A 25,160-nucleotide genomic window follows, 5' to 3' on the forward strand; every position below is an offset into this window, starting at 1 on the left:
GGTGTCAGAAAAGTCACTTCACACATGAAGTTCTGATACAACAACTGGTGCACCTGGGACACAGGGGCAGAGAACAGAGCTCAGCTATGAACTTTTTCATAATGAGCAGAGGTCCTGAGAGGAACAATGCCAGAAAATGTCTTATTGATGTTAAGTAGCTTGACTCCACAACCACCAAAGTTATACTGACTACAGTGACTCTGTAAATGCCCCAAAGAAAGACTCATGTGATTGCTGTCAAATGATTGCTTTGTGGATGTTGGCTGAAAAAATACAAGGCTTGGTAAGTGCAATGAGACCTTAGACTCTCTTAGTCATAGAGTCATAGAGTCAGTACAATTATAGAATAGGCTGTAATGAAGTTAGACTCCAGATATATTTGCCTCAAACCCTGCTATTCTGAAATGAACTCTTCTGAAGAACATTCAAAACTACACACCCATGGAGGTAAAAAATTCCATCCTTTGGCTGAGACAGTTTTGAGATCTTCAGTCTCACATTAGCCCACCTTCTGAGGAAAAAGGCTGCACAGAGATCCCTTTTTTCTCCTGGTGCTCCACACTGTCCTTGCACAACTGCTTGCATTGGAGGTGAAATGCACCCATGAACTGCTGAGAATGAACATGTCTTCCTCCTGCAGAGAGCCACACCTGAAGATAAAAGTCAGCCCTGGATGGAAACAAGATGAGGCAGAAGAAATGTAATGGAGAGGAACGTGCAGCTCCAGCACGTGGGTCAGGTGCTGACAATCCTGCACAGAGGATTGTAACTCAGAGCCCTGGAATCCCTGGCTGGAATTTGCTCTGGGACATGTCACTGGCCAGGTGTGCTGGGATGGCTGGCTGCCACAGGGAGGGCAGAGCCTGCTGGCACCTCAGAGCAGAGTGACCCTGCTTCAGGCAGCAGAGTCCTCACCACAGCACTCCCGAGAGGAACAGCAGCTAAGGGTAGGTAGGGTTGGACATTTCCCAAAATATCTGGAGCAAGCAAGCCTCTTAAATCAGGCCTTCCCAGTGCCCAGGTTACAATCTGGAACTAATAGAAAGGTGTCTGTATACCAGAGTAGACATTAAGAATTAATTACTGCAGTGTATGATTGCTTGGGCCAAATAAAGCTCCTAATGCTTCCTCTGCATTTTTGACTTTCTAATCTCAATAATTTCCTAATGTGAAGGGGTGTAGACCAACACACACAGTGTCTAGCAGCTGCAGTTTACATCTCCTTTCAGTATTTATGTATCTCCCTTAATAACAGGAAGCTAATAGCTGTTTTCCCACCCTACTTGGCACCAGAGTGACTGTGCTTTCCAGCCTCACAGGTGTTAGTGTTGATGCCCCTTTTTGCTGGAATTTTGCTTTGCTGTGGGCGCCAGTCCAACCAAATTTATCCTGCATAGCCTGCTAACAGCAGTGTTTCCACAGGGCATGCAGAGACTGGAACTTCAGTAAGAAGAATCTGCTTCATTTTTTGCTATTTTTACTTGGTTAAATGCATCTGAATCCTTCTCAAATACAGTTTGTCTGACTAATAGCAGCATCCCACATTCAACTGATAACTACCCATCTTAAAAATATTCTAGCAATGACATATTAACAGAAGGAAACAGGCTATATTTTCTCAAGACATGAAAATGTTGGTTTAATTTGCTAAAATTATTAAGGAAATTGTCTTTCATGAAATTTCAAGTTTTCTCAAATGGACCACTAGCAGAAGACCATACTTCTGTGCCCAGATCCACAGGAAAAGTGCAAGTTTTACTTTACAGTTCTTCCAGCTGAATTTTCAAAAATTAAGAATGATAAGCAGTCATTATTTACCTTTGCACTTTCTAAAACCTTGTTCTTGGAGTTTTGGGTGGGGTTTATATGTTGTGGTTTTTTGTTTGTTTGTTTGAGTTTTTTAACACAGATGAAGTTTAATGAAGAAAAAAGTAGTAGTGTCCTCCATACAGAAAGATAAAAGATTATGGAATTTCAAAAAAACATGCAAGTAGTGTTGAATATTAGCTCTTTAGTTGTTGAATAAAGGATCCAGTCCTGGGTCTATGTACAAACTGATATAACTCTCTATCCCCGTGTCTCTGTTTACCTACCAGAAGGTTTGTGCAATGTGCTTCAGACAGACTGTAGGAAAAAATAGGAAATTGTTGTTTAAAAAGTATTCTGACATCCTTTGGTGAGATTAAAACCTGAAGATTTGCACACTTATTGACAAATCAGAAAATCTTGTCGCCCTTCATTACTACAGTGGTGAAAATCTAATGATAATGTAGCTTGTTATCAAAAGCTGAAATCTGCAAAGCTGCAGAAATATTTTTAAAACTACTTTATAAACAACACTTCACCTAAATATTCTGAAAGATCACTCTTTGACAAAGGCTTAGCACTTTCAGGGAAATCTATTAAAACACAGAGAGAGAAAGAAGGAATACTTTTTAATGTATTTTGGAGTTTATTGTTCTTCATAATTTTTGGGTGAAAAGCATTGTACATAACCAAGAAGTGCATGGCACTGAATTCATCACTTTGGCTAGCACAGCTCAAAGAGGGACAAGGAGATTACTGATACACTTGTGCACAGAGCACGTAACATCCACTGGTAACACATCCACTGGGGAGCAATCTGTGGGCACAAAACATCTATAACCCCTTCAACTATGCCAGAGTAGTCTGTTGTGTATATACAAAATCAGAAAAATATATCCCTTCTTCCTTATATACACTATATAACACGAGAATAAAATCTGGAATGGTTTGAAAAGAGACCAGGCTTGCATGATTCAGAGTTTTAGGAACCTGCTCAGCATCGTTTGTCTTGGACCATTGTGATAAAGAAGTTGCAGAAGGAAAGCAAGCTTTCTGGACAGTATTCCTCAGCCACCTTTTTCTGGTCAATGTAATCTACATCTTCAACACAGTCTTGAGGACTCTCTTCCAGCCTTTTTTCAGTCACAGAGGCATCTGCTGGAGTCTGAACATCTTCTTTTGTGTGATGCACTGAGTTCTCTTTGGCAGGACCCACTGCTGTCAGTAGGCTTGAGCGAGTCAGCCTGAGGTGAGCACTTTGTGGGCCTTTCCTACATAATTTAGATTTCAGAACACTTTTGGGGTCTTGGCAAATCTGCTTCTGCTTCTTTAGTGATCGGGAGACTTGTTTCCAGTAGGATTTCTGGTTTGCTGCATACTGTGCACAGCTGGAAGGGTCTCCAGAGAATTCACACCAGAACTCATTGTCACCATGCTTGCACTGTACATTCACAGTAACAGCATTTGTGTCTGTCACTGACCAGGTGCACTCAGCATTTTCTTTGGTTTTAAACTTGCCTTTAAGAGATGATTTTCCTCCTTTTGATTTCTGCCCTTTTTCATTTCCTTGGTTAGATTCCTTTTGGTTTTTTCCACCATGTTCTATGCCTTGTCTTCCCTTTTTTCTTTCCTTCTGTCTCTCACAGTTGGCTAGTAGCATCTGAGAGACCAGCATCAACACACAAAGGAGTCCAAAGCTTTTGATCCTCATGGTCTCTGTTCTGCTTGTTATCTGCCTTCAAAGCAAACAGAAAAAAAAAAAAAAAAAAAGGTGAAACCGTTTTCACTCAATGCTGTATTACATTTGACAGTTGGAGTTTCTCAGACAAGGCATTGCACTGCTCTTTGGTACCTATTAAAGTGATGTTATCAGCAAAATGATCTGTCCTTTGTGTAAGTAATACCTGGTTCATTTTATGAATTACCTGGTTTACCATTATGAATTACCCTTGTAAGATGTGTGGAGTAACTTTTAGTTACTTTGCCATCTATGAAACAGGTAACAGAGGAATCACTGCCAGGACATGCTACAGTGGCTGAGGTACCTTCGTATCTCTTCTGCAGTCAGAGAAGGAATTTGAACTTGGGATTTGTTAATCTCAGATGAATATCTTAAATTATAACAATAAAGCAGTTGTTCCCACAATCTCTCATAAGCATTTTTGACTCCAACCTCTGACTATTCTTCAAAAATATACCAGATAGAAAGGAAACTGGTTCAAATTGAGGAAAACTATTCTGCAAGCATCCTGAAAATCCTTGTAATTCACTGGTTATGCCAGTATTTCAAATTTACTCTGAAAAAAAAGTTATAGTTTCTTGTCAAACACAAAAAAGTAACTATTGTTGCATCCTTTTCCACCTTGACTGCTAAACAAGCAGAACTACCTTTTTGCTGTTGAAGATAACCTGCAGTGCAGTGGGCTGTTTTTCAAGCCACCAGCTTGCAGGGAATCAATGTGCAACTTCAATTTTGAAATGTAGCTAGTTAGCCAATTATTATCAAGGTGATCCCTGCATCTGCACAGAGCATGCTTATTTCTGTAGGTGTTTGCCATTATAAAGCAGCTTTCAGGATCAGAGAGGGGTTTAAACCTGGCATTTTGATGATTAAGTCCCTAAATGTATTTTTTAGATGTTTCCATTATAGTTATCTCTATGTTTTTGTGTTAGAAAGCAAAGTTTTTGTGTTAGCAGAGATTCATGTGCAGCCACACTAATAAAGAATCCATTTCAACATTCAGTTATCTACAAATATCTTTAGTTACATGAATTTAGAATGTAGAGTACACAGGTAGCAGCTTATGTGAGCACATTCTACTCAGTTCCTACTCAACTTGCTGCATGCTCTGCACTACACACAAATTTTCAGTCCATAAACCCTTCTATAGGGAACCTCATGGTATTCACATTTCTGTTGCAAGCACAGCAAATAATTACATCAAATTATTATTATTATTATTATCATCAATAATTACAACAAATAATTGCAAATAATTACATTACAAAATGGATAACAATTTGGCAGTGACTTTCTGCTGCAAGTGAAACAGTGCAAAATAAGATAACTAAAATCCATACCTTGCAGAGGGCCTGGAGACACCCAAACACAGCTCCTGATGCAATTCCCCTCTCCCTAAGGAGTCGGAGCTGCTCGGGGGAGCAGGCGGTGTTTATAAAGGCAGGGACACACCTTCGGGTCTGCAGAGACTGTTACAACACAATAGGATACTTCAATGCCAGGTTCACTTACCTTTGACACACCTCCCTGGAAAAGCTCCAGCTCTCTTTCTCAGTACAAAAAACCACCTGGCTATGGGGGTGGCAGGGTGAGCTTGTGTAATTTAGGTGTTCCTTCAGCCAAGTCCTTCCCTCCTCCTGAACAATGATAAGAACTTTATCAGATCGTGAGCTTCTCTAAAACATCTTTTACTACCTATTGAAGGATGTATCCTGCAACGCCCTCAACGTGTTGCACTATCATTGTATTTGGCAGAATTTGATAATGATAATGAAAACAATTCCACAAAGCATTTCAAAGTCACCTTTTGAACTTTTGTTACCCTGTGTCACAAAAAAAAAAAAAAAAAAAAAAAAAAAACTATATTGAAGAACTTCAGACTCCTGAAATAAATAACTATTTGAATAGTAAGAAATACCAGTCCAGAGGAGGGCCACTAAGTTGATCAGAGGGCACCTCTCCTGTGAATGCAGCCTGGAGAAGAGAAGGTTCCAGTGAGACTTTCCAGTAGCCTTTGAGTACCTGAAGGAGGTCTACAAGAGAGCCAGAGAGGGACTTTGTACAAGGCATGTAATGATAGCACAAGGGGTGATGGCTTTAAACTGAAATACGTTAGGATTGGATGAAATATAAGGAAGAAATTTTTTATATGATAAAGGTGGCAAGACACTGGATAAGTTACCCTGAGAGATTGTGGGCTGCCCATCCCTGGAAATGTTCGGTCTCAGGCTGGATGGGGCCCTGAGCAAACTGTTCTAGTGAAGGTTCCCTGTCCATGGCAGGGGGTTGGACTAGATGGGATTTAAAGTTCCTTCCAGTCCAAACCATTCTCTGATTTTATGACTGCATTTAGGACAGTGTTCATAAGCATGAAACTCAGGCACAAATTCGAGCTCCTGCAGAATTAGTGACAGAGATCTAAGTTTTAGCTGCACAGCCATGATTTATGTTCCCCCCTCTCTGCAGCTTTTATGTGTCTGAAGATGTGGGTTACATCATGAGTGCTCATTATGGGACCAGATTGAAGGAAAGAGCACTAGATAAATCTAGAAACACATTCAGAGATGGTGATAGGCATCCCTCTTCATGCTTGTGCTTCAGGTGGTTTTACTGAAGAAATGTATTTGTTGTATATGTTTGGGGAATATCAGAATAAAAAGGATTCAAGAACAGAGAAAAGCAGAAACTGGTGTAATATATAGACAGATAATCCTCTTTGGCTCTTTTCTATCCAATGTAAAAGGAATGATACAAAGGGACAGATCTATAGACAAGGCATTGTCTGGACTGGTTTGGCTTTGAGGAGACTTAACTTTCTTTAAAAAAAAACAGAAACAAAAATTAGGAACAAAAAGTGCAATTCTGCAGCATGTCCAAGACAGAAATGCAGAGAATGGGATGCATTTACTTGAAATCCAGAGGGTTTGTTCTGTATGTCAGGACTGTCTCCTAAGATATGCCTCCTTTTGGATTGAGCTCAGCCATCAGATGTGCTTTGTGCACTTTTGATTGGCATGAATGTGTTTGAAATTATTCACACAGTCCACTAAATGTGAGAGATTAGTAGTTAACACTGGCAGGGGATGATGAATTAGGGGCAGGGATGACTCAGGGATCAGAAAATATAATGTATGGTGGAAAGGAATCAGAGAAGCAGGACAATGTAAGAGGTAAGTAAGGGAGGCACTGTCATGCTCAGGAATCCTAAACTAATACCACATAGTAGGCACAGTAGCATCTGAAGGATTTAGTATTTAGCTGGGGTCCTCAAAACTGTGCAGCTGCATTAGTGTGGCTCTGTGCTGTAGCTAATGATCCTCTCATCAGGGCTAATTACTCTGGGGACAGCATGAAGCCAAAGGGCTGTGCTAACCTCATGTTCTGGTACTAATTTAGGTACAGTTTTAACATGCCCAATTGCTTGGGTAAACATACTGTAAATTGAAATATTTTGACAGATGAGGGTATTGGTTCAGCTATAAGAGCTTTGAGCAAGCTGTTCTTCTGGCAAGGAACTGCCAAAGCCAAAAACCTCACCAAACCACCAAGACATGCCTTCCTACTGGGGCTGAACTGTGTGTCCAGACAGGCAGGAGGGGAAGGTTACAAGTATGTAAAGAGCCATGGGAAATGTGACCAAGCACATGATTCACAGGAAGGAGCTGTGTGTTCCTGTCCCAGCTCTGTCACAGACTTTCTCAGAGGTATTCACAAGGAGATGCCAGATTCTTCACCTGGAAAGGGAATTTTCTTGTAGATGATGTTGCAATGACTTTTTTGTCAGTGTATTGGTGAAACCAGCCACAAGGTATTGAAAGTATTTATGCACCACCATTCATCACTTCCAAAATTCCCTGTTTTGATGGCTTTGATGAGCAAAATAAGTTTCAGTGTCACTCTCAGTTGAGTTGCCCCATTGTCAATAGGACATATCAGCCTAATCTACTACTTCATAAAAAGGGGGGAGGACAGGCATAGAAAAGCTGCAAAAGTGAAGATCTGCTTTCTGCTGCTTTGGTTTCTGCTGCTCCCCAAGGTTGTGGCAGGCTGGTCATGTCAGATCTTCCTTCTTTAGTGTGCAGAAGCTTCTGTAGAGAATTCTGCAGGCAAGTGCTTGCTGACCTGGGATTTATCATCTTTGGGATTATGTCTTGAGCCAGTTGAAGCTCTTGCCTGACCTTCTTAGATGAACTCAAAATCTCAGTAAACCAAGATTTACACATTTAGGTGTATGAAAAAACAGCCTCAGTCTATGGAGGTTGGTCTGGACAGGCAGTTTTATTGCTATGCCCTCAGAATGTCTTTTTGGTTTGTTATGTTATTATTAGATATGAACTGATGTTTTGTGCATGTCTTCTACCTACCTGTGTTTATAGTACATATTCATCCTATGCCTCAGAAATCCTTCTGGGAGCTGTCCTATCAGGTGATCAGAACAGTCACTTACTTCAATTTTAATCTTGAAAAGAAAGTACACAAAATTAAAGTATGAGCTCAATTTCTTGGATGCTTAATTAGCATCTAATTGCCAACAAAAAGTTGTTGCAAAACCTGTTTATGATATGATCTCCTTAAAAGCATTTTTTGTCTTTCTGTCATGCACACTTTAAAATACACCTTAGTTTGCCCTTTGCTGAGCTGAAATGTTGTTTTCATGTAAAATACACTCCCAGTTTAGCCACAGAACAAATAATGCAGACAACTCATCACAATTTGATCCATGCAACAAATGGCAAACCTGAACAGCTAATTTGGGAAGGTAAAATTTATGGAGAGTTATTAAAACAAAAAGGCATAGGAAAAAATTTGCAACACTAGTAAATAAAGGTAGTTATTGAGAGCTTCAAACATGGATATCCAAATCCCAGTGGAAATTCTGTATGGAAAATCTCAGCCCAGAAATACTCCTGTGCCTTTTGACTGAAACTTTGGACTGGTAATTAGCATCTTCAGTTTTTCAACAGAACTGTTATAATTAAATCAATAATTAAATTCTGCTCTTTAAGCAAAGAGAAGAGGATTTTATCCTTATTCCTAGCTATGATTCACTGGTGTGGAAGAAGCATGGTATTTTCTCAGTTAGTTCTTATTGCTGCTTAAATATTATCCACATATATGTATTTTTATATAGGAAATTATTATCATTTATACTATTAGTTGCAGTGGTGCATTATTTGCAAACTGCAATTTCTTGTGGTATCACCTCTGTGACATCAAGAGGCTCCTGTTCATTCATAGCTTTTTCCTCACAGAATAAAAACTAAATTTTATGTCCAAACAGTAAAACTTTAATTTAATTTATGAATAATAAATGGTTGATTGAACTCTTTTGACCACCTAAAAATATATTCTATTCCATGGAATATCAGCTATTTGTCAGTCATATGTGTGGACATAAAGATGTTTTTCTCTGTGCAAATGCTCAGGCAGAACAAATTAAAACAGATCCAGCATCAGTGATGCTACTTACATTTCAAATTGGGGTCTATCAGTACTATCCTGCAGCATTCAAGCAATTCTTGGTGTGTCAATCCATATGGGTTCTTAGTGTAATAATCACCATCAATATGGAGTTCTTACTGTAATTAAAACAAAGTGGCCTGTCCTTGTGCTGTTCATTAACATAACATAATCAGGCACAGGCTGTACATCGTTTCTCTAGGAATACCTGCTGAAAGATTAAGTGTGTGAGCTGGCAGAGGTGGCAGTCACTCCTCTGCCTCCCAGTGCAGTATCCTTTTTGCAGGGACTGTGGCTGCTCTCTGGTGTGGCATTCCCATCCCTAGGCAAACAACCTCCAGGCAAAGAACTCCTAACTCGATTTCCTTCTTGATTGAGTGAGTTGAGCACTTACAAAAGACAATATGCTAACAGCTCTAAGTGCTGCAGCCCTTTTGCACACAATAAAATCCTTGTCACACATGGCACCATCACCAACTCTTCTGCATCTCGCTGCCTGTGCCCAACACAGAATATTCCACACCCTACTGGCCTTTCTCTGGAAGTAGCTGTTTAATTTAAAATGTAGTGGTGGTTTCAGTGCACTGAGATCTGCTGATTAATTATTCTACATGGAGGCACAATTACTTGAAAGAAGTGGAAGCAAACTCATCAGTTAACAATTTTCAGTTACTTCTGACCTGGGGTTAGATTCACATTAGTTAAGTAAATACAAGAAAAAGACATCAGATTCTCTCTTCATTGAGTCTTTAACACTGTCCAATTATTTCACAGGCTAGCTAAAACTGACAATTGAATTTGCAGAACGGCATCCAAATGAAAATTAATAACATGAAACCCAAATAAAAAGAAACAAACATTTGCTAATTCAAAAGAGCATTATCTATAAGTTAATCACAGAACAACAGAAATGAAATGACTACTTTATATTGTAAGGTAATAAAAAAAAAGAGCACTTTACAAGATTAAATAGTAAGGTTATTTTATAGCAAATTCCAGTTCATGCAGAAGTTCATATTTGCATTTAAGGACTAAATTCCTGAAACATTAGTAAATTGAGTGAACACTCTGCTTCATACAGTGAGTGAAACTAATCTTAATCATTTTATCCACCATTTGTAAGTTTAGTATTGCTGTTTACCTTCTTCATCTATGATGTCAGTAGCTTTTACATGTAGTGTTTCTTTATTTAGGTGATGCATTGTGTAGGGAACATCCTGATTAAAAAATTGTGGCATCACCAGTGCCAAGGCTCTGCTCAGCACAGGTTCAGCTCCCTGGCTCCCAGCTCATGTGTGGCAGTGAGCAGCTGTCAGTCTGTCACTGCTCTGCTCACTGAGCACTGTCATGGGCAGCTGGAAAAGGCAGAGCTTGCTTTCAGACCTGCAGAGAGCTGCTGTATCTCTCTAGGCAAAGACAGCAGTGTTTTCACAAAAATACAAGAGGTTTTAACTAAATAAAGCAGGTCCAAGCCCACGATGGAGCATAGGAATGTTTTTGAAATAATGAGAAAATTCCTTTTGCTTAATGAGATAATACAGAGACAAAAGCCCCATATAATATATGGAAGACCCAAAGTTTTGATGTTAAATGGAGTTTACAAAGTGTTTTGCCTTGGCAGGAGGAGGCCTTCTGAATTCAGACAAGGGACATTTGAGATGTCTCCTCTCCCTTCATTTTATTGTGAAAGTATGTCAGATCAACCTTAAAGAAAGTTTGCCATGACTTTGAAACAATTTAGAGAAGTATAAATATTTGCCATTAAATAAACATGATTACCATCTTCTATGCAGGATATTAAATGCTGATGCCATGATAAAAAAGACTGTTAGTATACATGACAAGAGTTGGCAGTAAACATATCCACATCTAAGCAGACCCTAAGATTTTAAATGCTTCTGATAATGTTACAGGGTCACCAAATAAGAGATGGTATCTGATAGATAAAAAACCCTCAAATGTTTCATTTTCTTCTGTAGGAATTGTCTTTCACAGAAAAAGGGGATATATTTTATATAAAAAGAAAGAAAATCTCAGAATAAAAGTAAATTTTAAAAGGAATACTAGACTGAAATGTGTTTCATAGTGATCTTTCCAATATCAGCAAGAACTTAACCTCAAAATCTGAATTTGTATATTTTCATTTACTTTTGGCTCTGATGCAAGTTAATCACTTCTCTACCTTAAGCACAGCTAAAGATCCCCCAAATACAGTCATTTCAAAGTCATGTGCTTTTATTTGAGCAGGCTGGCTGCTAGATTTATTAGCATAGATTTAGGATATTCAGGACACACTCAAGTTGATTTGGCAGCCAGGGGGAAAAAAAAAACTATTGACTAATTGCAGTCTTAGTCTGCTAAGACTTTCATAGCTTAGAGCAATGCAAGAGCCTCTCTGTCTGAACAGAAAAGCTTCAGAAATACAATCAGACAAAAGATGGGTGTCTTACAGAGGGCTAAAATGAGTAAAATAACAAAAATATGCCATTGTAAATTACTGACTGCCTTTAGTCTGCACAGGGTGATTGCAATTCATACATAACTATGAGAAGGCAGAAATGGGCACAGTACATGAAATCATCAGCAGAAAAACATTTTTGCATTAGGGCAGCACTTGTAGAGTTAGTTCAGGAGGGTGAAAGTAAGAAATGAGAACTCTTCTAGTTATAATCCACCTTCTCATAAAGGTAAAATTTATCTTTCTTAGTGGGAATTTTAGATTACTTAGGTATTTGTTTTGGGGTTTTTTTCTGATGTATGCACTAGTCAGTACTGAATTACTTTGTGTAGACACAGCAGAAATACTAACTGATCCTGCCTAGGTGAAGTGAACCAAGACCAGCAAAGGGTTATAGTATGGAACATTTCAGATTCTGAGTAGATCAGTAGTGAAATTCTTCCACACTGTGATGGTGTTGCAGCATGACACAGATCAACACAAATGGAATTGGAGACAGAGTGTGTTCAGGCCAGGATGTGATATATTAGACAGAGATTCATCCCTAGATGCTGACAACTTCTTTTGAGGCTCTGTCTGGGCTTCTGTAAACCAGAGAATATTATGTGAACCTTTTACTTTCAGAAATCAAAGACACTTGGATTTCCTTTCTATTTTTTCTTTAATTCCTGATCAGAATACATGGACTTTCAAAAGTCTGATAATTATATAGTGATAACTCTGGTCCTCATCTACTCTCATGACCCTTTGCATAAAGCTTAAGTCTGTAAATAAATTAAGCTGTATCCATAAATATACATGTGCATATAGAGAGAGAATAGAATAGAATAGAATAGAATAGAATAGAATAGAATAGAATAGAATAGAATAGAATAGAATAGAATAGAATAGAATAGAATAGAATAGAATAGACATCAAATAATTTCTTTCTCTTATGGTCACTAATATTAGTGATTTTGTTTCTATATTTGTTGAAAAGACTGATGCATATTCTGTGTGGAGAGAGAAGAATGGATAGTTCTACCTTGACTAAGAAACTATACTGCATAAACTCTCATGAGTTTATTACTGCTTTATAATTTTGTGAAGCTTAGCACTGGCTCCAAGCACAGCAGATGCTTCTAGCACTCGCTATGGAATAAACACTCATTTCATGCACACTTCTTAAGTACAGTGGGAAAATGGAAATAGGAACCAAGAAATTGTTCCAGGAAGAGGAAATCAGGAAAGAGAAATGGAAAACCATGGACTTCATAGTGCAGGAGACTGTGCTGGGTCTGGCTGGGATGGATTTAGCTTTTTATAGCAGCCCATATGTGCTGTGTTTAAATTTGTGACTAGAACAGTGCTAATGCTGTGCCCATGTTGTAGCTGTCACTGAACAGCACAAATGCCTTCTCTGCCCCTCACTGTGCCCCCTGTCCAGCCAGGAGCCTGGGGTGTGCCAGGGAAGGGAAGGAGCAGGGCCAGGACAGCTGGCCCAGCTGACCACAGGGCTATTCCAGGCTGTGGGACATTGCACACAGCAGCAAAACTGGGGGTGTCCTTCTAGAGAAACCCCAGCCCAGACACTCAGGGGGCACCAGCATGCCTGGGGGAGGTGTAAAGTAAATGTCTTTTCATCACCTGCTGTTGTTTCTCCCCTTTTCTGTTCACTTATTATAATGTATTGATCTCTACCCAGATTCCTTCCTCTCTATTTCTCTCACAGCTCTCTCCTCCATCCCACTGGAGAGAGCAAATGAGTGGCTGTGGGAGCTTCCACTGGTGCCTGGGGTCACCCATCACAGAGACCTAAATCCTGAAAAAACTAACAGGCATTTTTATTTCATTTCCAGGTGAAAAGGAATGAACACAGGGTTCTTTTCTGTCACTAAAAATACTGATGTCCAAGCTGCATTGACACTGCCTTGGCTCCTAAACCACAGCATCTGTCCCAGCAAAAAACAAGAAGAAGGTGCAGTCACAGTTGTGACAACTATTTGACTAAGTTAGATTATTACTTCTTCTTTTGAAGAAGCTGTTTCAGCTACACAGAGAAAGTGGTCTTGGGCTAACACAAGCTATGCCTCCACAAGGCCTCAAAGTGTGACAGGATTAGCCATAAAGTTTACCCTCCATGATCCTTGGGTTATCCTTGAAGCAGTGCAAGCTGTAAGGCTCTGGAGCTCACATTGGTTAGGAAATGCTGAAAGGATGCACATACCTCAACACTTATCATAGATTTGGGGGTGGCTCAGTTAACCTAGAGAAGATATCTCTGAAGTGCTTTTTCTTGGATCATTTCTAACTCTACAGCTCCTCCATGTGGAGATCATCAACAGACAAGAAATTAATAATCCATAACATGAGGCATTAATACATTTTAATGATTTTGAAGAGAACTAGCAATATTCTAAATATTTAGGACATTTTTTAGAATAATTCTGTCCTTGTCAGCTGTAACTTTTCTGTAAATGGGTGAAAAGCAGTGCATCAGTATGTTACTGCTGAAGGTGCAGCACTACAATCCCAATTCAAGTTCTAGTTAAATTATTGCTTTCCTCTCTGATGTCACATTAATTGAACCAAGTAACCTTTTACTAATTTTTAATTCTATTTGCTCTTCTGTGCCTGTAGAGGAATCTCACATCTATGTCCTACTCCATGCCATCAAGGAATTCAGGGATTTTTCTCCTGTATGGCTAAAGAGGACCTAAGTCCTTGTTAGCAAACCTGCTGGTTGGGAACAGGGCAGAATGCTGTATCTGTTAAAGAACAACCTTCCCATAACCACTTCCCACTTTGCCCATCCACTGCCTTCAGGAACTGTATCCTACACTATTTAACACAATCTTTAATTACTAGATAGTGAGTACTTTATGTACATTATTGATGACTGACCCACTGCTGTAGTAGGGCTGAGATGGGCTGCACCAGACAGGACCAAGAATAAAAATTGCAACATTTCAGCTTCTGAAAGGACAAAAAGAGATTTTTGAAGGTCAACAAAATTAATGAAATGATCTCACAAAATAATTTAAACCATAATTTATTTAAGCATTACATAAAATGGAATTATTGCAAAGTGCAAAAGCCACTTTATTCATTGCTGTCTTCTTGCCATATAGACACTTGTAAATTTTAGTTTTGGAGTAATCAGTGAAACCTTGGCATCATCAAAGGCCCTTTCCTGTTAACCCATCAATATGTTCTCTGTTGGTCTAGCTGCTCCAGACTAGATGCTTAGTATTTGCACAAAGCTTTTATAAAATATAAAACCACAAGACTAGGTTTTTCAAATATTATCTTTGTTCCTCTCCTTATCAGCTTTTTCTCCCTTCTTCAAATCGTTGTATTTAAGGTGATGAATGGAAAAAAAGTGAAGAGTAATGGTTTTAATTAAGTATAAACATAACTAAACCAGAGAAACACTGCTGCATTCAGATGGGAGATTCATATTAAACCCTGTGCTGGCACACATAGCAGGACTGTATTCACTGGGCTCAACATATATCTTAATGGCACACTATATATATTAATCTGCACTTTGCAGCATGACAGGTTTATGTTTGAAAGAGAAGATATGCAGGCAGGTAGAACCACAAGCAGCAAGAGCTGAGAAAGGGGGAGGTTTGCAGGGCAGTGTTGTATCCATGTGCAGCAGCCCCTGAGGACAGACAGACAGACAGCTGGACAGGCTGGCTCTGCCTGGCAGCCCCCACTGCACATTGCCATGTTCCCATCTGTGTACTCATCTAGCAGAATGACAGAACTGTGTGTTAAATTTTTGCTTCTGCTTAAATACACCTGTAGAACTCTTTAACATCCTAGTTTCTGTTGACACATCTGCTGTCAGAGGCTGCCTTACACATCTCTCTTTCCTAACCTTTTAAAGACAAGTAATGATACATGTCTGTGTCACACAGATGCAAGAAGTCATGTTCGTATTTCTTTTTTCTTTAAACATCCTGAAATACACAAGTAGAAGGGAATGCAGAAATAAAATGTATTACAGTTTTAAACAGTATCTACCACTGAGAAATTCGTAGCTGAGAACAGTATTCTGCTGCATTCAGTTTTCCTTTCCAGGTCTATGGGCTGACAAGTGATGCACTCACACAAAGCTGTTGCAGAAAGCACACTAGAAAATAAAATACGTGTCTTTATATGGCAAGAATTATCTTTAAAATAAACTTTATATATGGCAGAAGAAACACAGACACGAAAAACCTGAGGATGTCCTTTTCAGGTGAATTTATTCCTGTCTCTCAGATGCTTACAATGTGCCTTTCTTGTCACAAATGCTAAAATTGGTCAATTTTCTACACAGCTTTCTTGTCCAAGGCAGTTGACTTTTCTTTGCTTATGTAAATTACACTGTAGCTGCAAAGTAGTCATATACTATTCTTTGCTATTTGAGTTAAACTAAAATGTAGATGCTTAAAAAGGGCCATGATATACCCAGAATAATATTTTTTTCTGGTGCTAAAGACAAAAAGTCTTATGTACAATTAAAAAAATAATAGTGAGGAAGAAAAAAGATTGCTAATATTGCTTTTTCCTTCAAATTATTATGATTGTTTCTATTGTGCTTCAATGAATTATGTTCCTGCCAAAGAAAACTGCTCTGCTGCTGCTGAGGTGAAATATGCAGAGTTCTATAAAAAGTTTTATAGTTCCCTAAGGTGAAGGGAAATGGTGTTTCTGATTTCTTTCAGTTGCTGATTTACTCTGAGCTGAGTTATCCAGATGCCATGTGATCAGTGTGAAGTAAAACCAAAGGATACTGAGCTGGTTCCAGCTATGCAAAAGATTTCAGGCCCAAGAAGGCAGGGGAAACTCGTGACTGCAGGTGATGTTCTGTCATTTAATGGCTCTTACCCCTCCTGGTCTGGTTTACTGTGAAAAATACCTCCTGTCGTCCTGGAATAGCTTCCCTTCGTGGCAAACACCATGTGGATTTGTGCAGAGGGACTTAAGTCTTGGAGCATCTCTTTGATGAGAGGCAGTGGCATGGGATGGGCCATGGGGACAGCAGCATTTGGGAAAGGTCTTGGGGAAAGACAGACATCTTGTTCTGAAAAACCACATCTCCACCTGCTCTGGTGCTCCCCTTGGGGGCAAACCCACCTGTCCACGGCCCAAGTTTACCAAGGTGACCTGAAAGACTTTGGTGTCTCTGGTGCTGTGGCCTCCACCCTCCTGCAGGGCCCTGCCAGCCACCCCTGCCCCAGCACAGCTGCTCCCAGGCAGTCCCTGCAGCACAGCCAGAGCCAGCACCTGGCAGCAAACCCCATCCTCATCCCACTCAGCATCCAGAGCACAGCCAGAGCCAGCACCTGGCAGCAAACCCCATCCTCAGCCCACTGAGCACCCAGAGCACAGCCAGAGCCAGCACCTGGCAGCAAACCCCATCCTCAGCCCAATGAGCACCCAGAGCACAGCCAGAGCCAGCACCTGGCAGCAAACCCCATCCTCAGCCCACTCAGCATCCAGAGCACAGCCAGAGCCCAGCACCTGGCAGCAAACCCCATCCTCAGCCCAATGAGCACCCAGAGCACAGCCAGAGCCCAGCACCTGGCAGCAAACCCCATCCTCATCCCACTCAGCACCCAGAGCACAGCCAGAGCCCAGCACCTGGCAGCAAACCCCATCCTCAGCCCAATGAGCACCCAGAGCACAGCCAGAGCCCAGCACCTGGCAGCAAACCCCATCCTCATCCCACTCAGCACCCAGAGCACAGCCAGAGCCCAGCACCTGGCAGCAAACCCCATCCTCAGCCCAATGAGCATCCAGAGCACAGCCAGAGCCAGCACCTGGCAGCAAACCCCATCCTCAGCCCAATGAGCACCCAGAGCACAGCCAGAGCCCAGCACCTGGCAGCAAACCCCATCCTCAGCCCACTCAGCACCCAGAGCACAGCCCAGCCCCAGAGCACCAGGGACAGGGCAGGAGGGCACAGCACCCTGCCTCCTGCTGGGCTGCTCAGCAGAGGAAACGGAGAGGAAATTCAGAGCCTGAATTGTGCTCACCATTTCCTTCCAGCCTAGTCCCTATGCACATTCTTCACTTTATTACAGCTGCATTTGTTGGAGTGCCCTCATGTTACATCAGCAAGACAAATAAAGGGGCAACCAATGTCACCACCAGCACATTAATTTGTACACAGCAGTAGTGACAGAGCCATGCAGGGTTTTTTACATCTGCAGCCAGCAGAATCTAAAGGACACCTCTGTTTCCCTTCCTGACTACAACCATTGTGAGCCCCGAGGCAGCAGGAGCCACCATGGCAGGGACGCCTGCGGCGAGCAGCGGGTCACAAAAACAGTTTCATGAGCTGCTGAGGAGGGCAGCAAGAACTTATGCTCCAAATCTGACAGATGTTTAGTTTTATTCTTGCTCTGTACATACAGTGGCACAGCTACTCTGGAAATCCAGACCTGGCCTCCTGCCTATCATTCAAGCAGTTTAATTTGTATTCAAGATGGGAAAGTGAACATGTCCATGAGATAACATCAATGTCCTGTCATCTACTGACTGCACCAGTTCTTACTCCTTGAGTTCTTACTCTTTTTCTTGTATATGCCACCTCTATGTATCTACCACATACTTTTTGTCACTGTAAAATAATTTCTGAAAACTGATTAGAACAATTCTCATTTGTAAGGGGAAAAGCAGAGAACACAATAAAAATCTCCTGTGCTGTACCTGATTCCTCTTCCATGAAGAAAGGAGAGACTTTCAAAAGTAGCAAAACAATAGCAAGAGAAACAGAAAAAAAGAAAGTGACAACCATAAAGCTTCCACAGAAGTAGGAACAGCAATGGGGAACTTTGGGGAAATTTTAGTTTTTCCTTTGTCCTTTCGTGAGAGATATCTGTCCCTAAAATCCATGTCATGTTGACTATGACATCTACTGAAAAATCAAGAATGCAAAACATAATGCTGCCTACAATGCAAGAATGACCAGAGAACACACCTAAACAATTCTCTCAGAAAACAGCAGAGTGCACTACTGCATAGCTGTCATTAATTCAGAATATGTTGCTTTAAACTTTGTCCAGCTGGTCTTGAAAAGCTCCATGGATGGAGATTCCAGAGCTGCTCTGAGGAATCCCTTCCTGTATTTATCCTCCTTAATGTTTTCCCTTTCACTTATAGAACCTCACCTCTATCAATTTTTGACCAGGACTTATCACACATGAGTGAAGAGCCTGGTTCTCTATTCTCTACAGCTTTCTCATATGGATTGAGGGTCAGATATTAGCTTCCTTCCCCAAGTCTCCAGGCTGAACAGCATACACAGGTCAGGTTCTCCAAATACTTAATTTTTCTTTTTTTTTTTTCCTTTTTTTTTTAGGAAGTACTTGTGATGCCTCTATGGAAATGTAAACATGAGGATGCTGAGGCAGGTGGACTGAATTATCAGCAGAAGTACCAGCCTGGGTATCAATTGTCTCCCTGTCTGCAGGAACCCAGACAAACCTTTTTGGCCTCTGAAATCAGGAAGATAAAGACAAATTCCACCTCCACTTGGAGAGATTTCCTGAAGTACTCACACATAGAGGAATAATTAGCTCATCTAAAAGTAATGAAACAGGAGGTTCCATTTATTCATGAGGTACTCAAAGATTGCACTAAACTCACCAAAAACACTTCTCAATTCATCCTTTCATTAACGAATAGCACTTTCATACTCAGAAGGAAAGTGAAATGACTGTAGGTTTCTGGTTTTAAACACAATTAAATGGCAATGTAGCCAATACAGTCAGTGTTGTTACATTGAAGTGGGATATTTCAGCTAATATCCAATTTTTAAACATTTTGAAAGCAAGATCATTTTATTTTACTGACTTGCTGAGGGTGCATAGTGTTTCCCAATAAAATGAAATTGATGGCATGCATCACCTTCACCTCTTTCTGAAATGTGGTGCTGAACTATGGTCCTGAGTAAGTTACAAAACCCATTTATTTAAAGGGGAGCCTTTAGTGCAAGGCTTTGATCTCTGCTTCCCACAGTGAAACTTCAGGTGGTCATTCCAGGCAGCACAGTACAGGGAGCCCATTGCAGCAGAGTCCTGCTCCACTGAAATGAGACACGAGCTCCCTGGGAAAACAGCATGCTGGCAGATGGCATTTGTCCTCTGCTGAGCAGAGTTAGTGATGGCCACAAATTTTAGACTGTATCAAGAGTTCTATAAAGTGAGAGACAACTCTGCTGCCTCCTGAGCTCACACTGTACACAAAAAGAAGATGGCATAAAGGGGAAAATGTTCTTTTGGTGGCCTGATGAAACCTCCTCTTTTCTCCCACTAACTGATTGTCCCAGAATTCTCCCAATGCAAGTCACTGTCTCATTTCTGAGGACATTACTGTTGTGGATACTACTGCAAAATACTCACTCTGCAGAGTGGATTCTTGCATCATATGTAAACAGGAGTTTTAAAATATTTAAAAACACAGCTCAAGAAAACCCCCAACCTCCCCTTATCATTGCAAACAGTTCTCTAATATCACTTTGATGCATTGTGCGTTTTCAAATCAGACAATTATATTAATTTCTATGACAGAATTAGGTGAGTAGGGGTACTAGTACATTTTTTACTCACAGCACAAGAGCCTGGCAATGGTAATTGAGATCACAAGTGAAAATTAACCACATTGGATTCACGGCAGAAAAAAAATACAGCTTACACATTTTATCTGCATTCAAATTATATTTCTGCCTTGTACAGACAACCTTCTGCTCTGATTCTGTGTTCATGACTTGCAATTCTTTTCCATATATATCAAGAGGCTAGGAGAAAGAAAATTATTTCAAGACTTTTGTTACAAGGCATAAAGCTTAATGATTGAACAATAAAGATCTGGAATAGTGTAGTGAGAATTACAAGTCTGTGAGTAAAGCTGGAGAAGTACTTCAGTGAACAATACCCAGAAGAAACTTTGCAAGGCAAACACAGAGCACTACTAAATTCTACAGTATGAAGTATTTCCAGTTACATTCCTGCTGTGAAACTCACCTGGGAACAAAAGGGATCATTGATAAAAAATAAACTGAACATGATTGTGCTGTAATATGACAGCAGGCCATTAGGTCTTGTTTTGTGTTTTGAGATTTAGGCAAATGCTTAAGCTGCCAAGTAAGCTACTTTTCAGAATATCTACTGAAACCAAACATTAATAGTACCACTAACAGTTCCTGGTAACCCTGAACTCTGCAGATGCATCACTGGTGAACACTTTTCATCTGCTATGTTCAGAAATGTATTATTACATTATTCTCTTATTTCTATGATTTATTTTTCCTGCTGGCTAAAACCCACTATTGTAATATAAACCTCATAACATTGAAAATATTAATATTCATGCAAACTTGTTCACAGTGGGAAAGCAATGACTCAGACCTGTAACTTCTCTTACACATTCTACCAACAGTCTTTTAAGAAACATGTCAAATACCGTGACTTTATACAAACAGAACCAGTCAAAATTTCAATAAAGCACACCAAGTAACTTTTCAAAAATCTTATTTTTATTGTTTGCACTAACTGTATCATCATCAACAGCTTTCATCTCTAACAAACTGAAGCAAGTCAGTACACACCAACATCTATGCAAGGTCAAACAGATCCTTGGTTACATAAATGCAGTACACCTCGGTGTGTAACAAGCCTAGGGGCAGTTAGTTCATCCTAACACTTCAAGCACAGTCACTCTAGTTTTGTGAATTTTTCAGAGCTCTTAAAAATTTCATTTTTTCTTTAAAAAGGCAACAGCTAAAAGATTTATAGAAATTATTGATTTTAACCAAAATTCTTATGTCTAAATTATCAATGCAGCAAGGACCCTTCTTCAGCTGTAATATCATTGCTCTGCAAAACAAATAAAAAAAGAGAGAAAAGAATTAGTCACTTTGCTGTATTAGGCAGAAATTATCATTAGCAGCCTAAACACTTGCCAGCTCACACTGCATTTACTCCCATTTCTTTCAAGTTTGCCAGGTCCACTCACCAGATCCTGGCTTTCTCTCTGAGCTGGAACAGAAGTGGTTTTCAAACCAATTATTTCTGAAATAAGAGGCTTTGTCTTTTTTAATACTGGCTAAAAACCTGAGACTTACCAAACAAGTGCTTGTATGTGATCCCCTATTGCCTCTGCAGTAACAGACTTGCAAACCAAGACAGTCCACTTGGGTTTACACATTTCTGCAAGGCATTTATGAACTAATTTTTTAGATTTAAGTATTTCATTATTAACCAGCAGTTTTGATGAATAAGCTTTATTCCCTCAGTCTCTGAATGTAGTGTGATCTAACTGATGCATTTGCTGGATCTGATACATTTGTTACTTATCTTACTTCTCTGGTGTAAATCCAGAAGTCAGCACAAGAGGGTAGGAGTGACAGAAGGCAAAAATTAGCCCAATTCAAACAGAACTGAAATACCACAGGATTAACAACAGATAGGGCAAACATCTCAGTACATAGATCACCTCACAGGAGGCTGTATGGGGGTCCTCAACCAATATGGATCTTTGTAAATTTAAGCTGCCCAGCTCCTCAGAAGCCACAAAACAGGCCGTGCATTGTTAAAATTTTAGCAAGCAAGCTTAGCACCTCCTTTCCACATCCCTGAGACCCCCAAAATCAAAGTACAACAGAATTACTCCTAGGTATATTCTACTGTGCTTGCAGATTAGTTTTACCTGAAGCAAATCCTTAACCCCTAAGGATGCCAATGATGTAGGAGCAGACACCATGCAGAGATTCCCAGCAATGCTCCCGTGCCAGTTTCATTGCTTCTGTTTCATTTTCAGACCCTCGACCATGTTGGGTTGGGTCAGAGTTTTGTCCTGCTTCTCTCATAGGGATGGAAGCTTTCTGGGCTGATCTTTCCTGGTCTGCTAGATCTTCTGGCTCCACACCAGCAGCTATTTGCCTCATGAGAGCTTCTGGGGGAGCCTTTTGGCACATGGTGATCTTCAACACATCCATGGAGTCGCAAGCGTGCGGGATCTTCCTGAGTTCTGCAGCGATCTGATTCCAGTAAATCTTTGGATTATTTCTAAAAGCACGACAGACTGATGGCTTGCCAGTGAATTCACACCAGTAGGACATGCCTTGGCTTTTACATTCAATTCTAAGTTGCATCTCCTCATCATCACCACTCATGGTGATTGTGCACACATCTTTGGTTTTAGTCCGAAACTTGATTTCTTCACCGTTGCTTCTTTTCTTTGGCTTCAGTTTCTGTCCCAATCCTCCCATGCCACAGATCACAACTAAGAAAAGGAGAGCAAAACTCTTCATGGTGAGAGGAGTGAACTGAGGTCCTTGAACAACACAAGCCAAAGAAGTGAAAGCAGAAAGTAAATGGCTGCTCACAATTTAAAGTCTCAGTGCACAAAGAAGCCTCTTTCCAGCAAAACATGGGATGTAAGGGTTGGGCATTTTTATAAAAATAATAAATCACACTTCAGTAGGCAAGTGCCCATAATTTATAGCCTGAGGGAGTGTCAAATAACCTTGGGAGTGTGAACTCCCAAGAAGGTAACAAGACAAGTCTTGTAAATGCAGTTAAGTACAGAATGGTAGTTGTATAACTGAAAAGCACATTCCTACCCAGGATGAACATGTCGTATTTGATTTTTAACAGGTATTTTCCATTCTCCAGCTGCTTTATAGCTATCTTCATGCTAAAGCTTGTAAGAACATATCAAAGTAAAAGAAGTGCCAAAGCAATCTCTGCATCTGAATGATTTTAAGCGTCCTGATAGTGAAAGTCTCCTGGTAAAAAAGCTGGTTTGTGGAATGGGCTTTCTGTGGATTTTCACAGTAAGAATGCAACTCCAGCTCTTCTTTTTGTCCACACCTGACATGCAGTGGGGATGTATGGAAGGATCAACTGCACATTCTTGAAGCTATAGAAGCAATACAATACTATGCAAGAAAAGAAATAAAGCTTGAGCAAAATAAGGTATTACAGGTCTAAAAAACCCCAAACATTTGGAAGTTTTATCATCATTTTCACATCACAATTCACTTTTAGCCAAAAGAACAAGGCAGCAGAACTAACTTGTCACAGTTCTCAGCAGCAGGGGAGCAGAATACAGAGCATTTCAGACAGATATTTGTGCTTCATCACTTTTTTTTTAATAGACATTTTCCTGTTTCTAACAAATGAGCTGTAAAAATGCTGTAAAACAAAGGCAAGAGAACAGAAATATTGTAGTGCGGAATCCTGTCCTAGCAGTTTCTGCTGCACTAACTAAAAACAGAGCTAAAGAAAAATAATTTTAACTCCCCTAGCATTCAGAAGGTCATGAGAAAAATCCCTCCCCTGCTGTGGCAATCCACAGTACTATTATGGCTAGTAAGATCCCCACCAGGCACTTCTTCCAAAGACATAAATGCCACAGCCAGCCTGAGCTGACCAGCTCCTGGGAAGGGCTACTGGATTGTGTAGGTATGCTTCAGTAACTGTGGGGTGCTAGAACTCAGGGTTTAAGACTGGCCACACATAATGAACCAAAACAGTATTTTGTGTATTTAGTCACTCACTAGGTAGTGCTAAATAAAATACCAAGGCAAAACCATCCCTTTTAACACACATGGCAAAGCAGAACAGCATCAACAACAACAAAAAAACCTTTGTTAATAGAGGAGGGACAGGAGTACTGTGCTGCTATGGCAGCCCAGAACATCTCAAAGCTGCCTGCTTGAAGATGCAGCCACCTGAGCAGCCATTCTGGGTATCCTAACCTTCCAGTCAATATTCCATCAAGTTCCCATGACTGAATACCACTTGAGAGAGAACAACCCTGTTTTCTTTTTGTTCCTTCTCCATGGCTATTTTAATAACATTTTTAGCAGAGACCTCATCTCCACCTTCTTTCTATTAGTTCCTCCTCTCTCTTTCAAGGCACAGTGACATGGCTCCAGCCAAGTCTTAAAACAACAGTGGCATAAGCCTACCATTAAGACTTACCATTCATTCTTCCATTGTTTTCTGGGGAGTCTTTTCACCCTTCAGCCAGCAAGCCAGAAGAATCTTGTTACCCATCTCACACTCAATTTCAAAGATTTCAAACCCCTACTGCAAGAATTTGAATACCTCCAACTATCTGACAAACAAATGTATTATTTACACTTTGTTATGCACAACAGCACTGAGAATTTTTAGATTTGCTGAAGAGTGCAAAAGAATTCTAAAGTTAATTTATACCAGTTTCAGATCTCTTGTTCTCAAAGTTTTTCAAGTCTAATCATGAGAACAAATAAACTACAAGGATTAGGAGAAATGTCAAGGCTTGGACTCAAATATATTTATGTGTTAAAGTTACCATGCTCCCACCAAGTTTCATTCTAAAATCTGACATTTCAGTCCTGTCTGCCTGTGCTTCAGATTAAACAGTTTGTGGTCTCTCATATCAGTGGAAAACAGTTGTCCTTTTACAAGGTAAGCTAGGATGCCAGCAGTGAACCAGGGGAGCTGAAGAACTTGCAAATGTTTAATTCTGCTGTCAGTGCTATACAGAAAGAGGTTATATGGAGAGCTTGCATAGCTCATTAGCTTGAATCCTACCATCTTTCCATAATTCATATTCTTGGTGGAAGTTGGAAGCTCCCTCACCTAGAGTCAAAGTTCTTTCAATCCTTCCTGCTGCCAAAGTCAAATATAGCAAAAATTTTTAATCAGGGTAAAAAAATTC

The 25,160-nt window shown here is 40.2% G+C and overlaps 2 protein-coding genes across 3 annotated transcripts; both read right to left on the reverse strand.

Annotated features, from left to right (window-relative positions):
- Window positions 1-2,429: 2,429 nt before the first annotated feature.
- Window positions 2,430-5,007, reverse strand: FGFBP1 (fibroblast growth factor binding protein 1). 2 transcript variants are annotated; one of them, XM_079305740.1, is made up of 2 exons: window positions 4,888-4,993; window positions 2,430-3,538 (listed from the first exon to the last, which is right to left on the reverse strand). In XM_079305740.1, the coding sequence occupies exon 2, from the start codon at window positions 3,515-3,517 to the stop codon at window positions 2,801-2,803; it is 717 nt and encodes a 238-aa protein (XP_079161866.1). In that variant the 5' UTR covers window positions 3,518-3,538; window positions 4,888-4,993; the 3' UTR covers window positions 2,430-2,800. The 2 variants fall into 2 exon arrangements, with proteins under 2 accessions (XP_079161866.1, XP_079161865.1); XM_079305739.1 differs by having other exon boundaries at window positions 2,431-3,542; window positions 4,888-5,007.
- A 17,160-nt stretch (window positions 5,008-22,167) lies between these two features.
- Window positions 22,168-22,877, reverse strand: FGFBP2 (fibroblast growth factor binding protein 2; the record flags this gene model as incomplete). Its single annotated transcript, XM_079306983.1, has 1 exon — window positions 22,168-22,877. Exon 1 carries the CDS (start codon window positions 22,756-22,758, stop codon window positions 22,168-22,170), a length of 591 nt encoding a protein of 196 aa, XP_079163109.1. The 5' UTR covers window positions 22,759-22,877.
- Window positions 22,878-25,160: the final 2,283 nt, after the last annotated feature.

The sequence above is a fragment of the Erithacus rubecula genome, assembly GCF_903797595.1.
Source record: "Erithacus rubecula genome assembly, chromosome: 5".
Taxonomy (NCBI): domain Eukaryota; kingdom Metazoa; phylum Chordata; class Aves; order Passeriformes; family Muscicapidae; genus Erithacus; species Erithacus rubecula.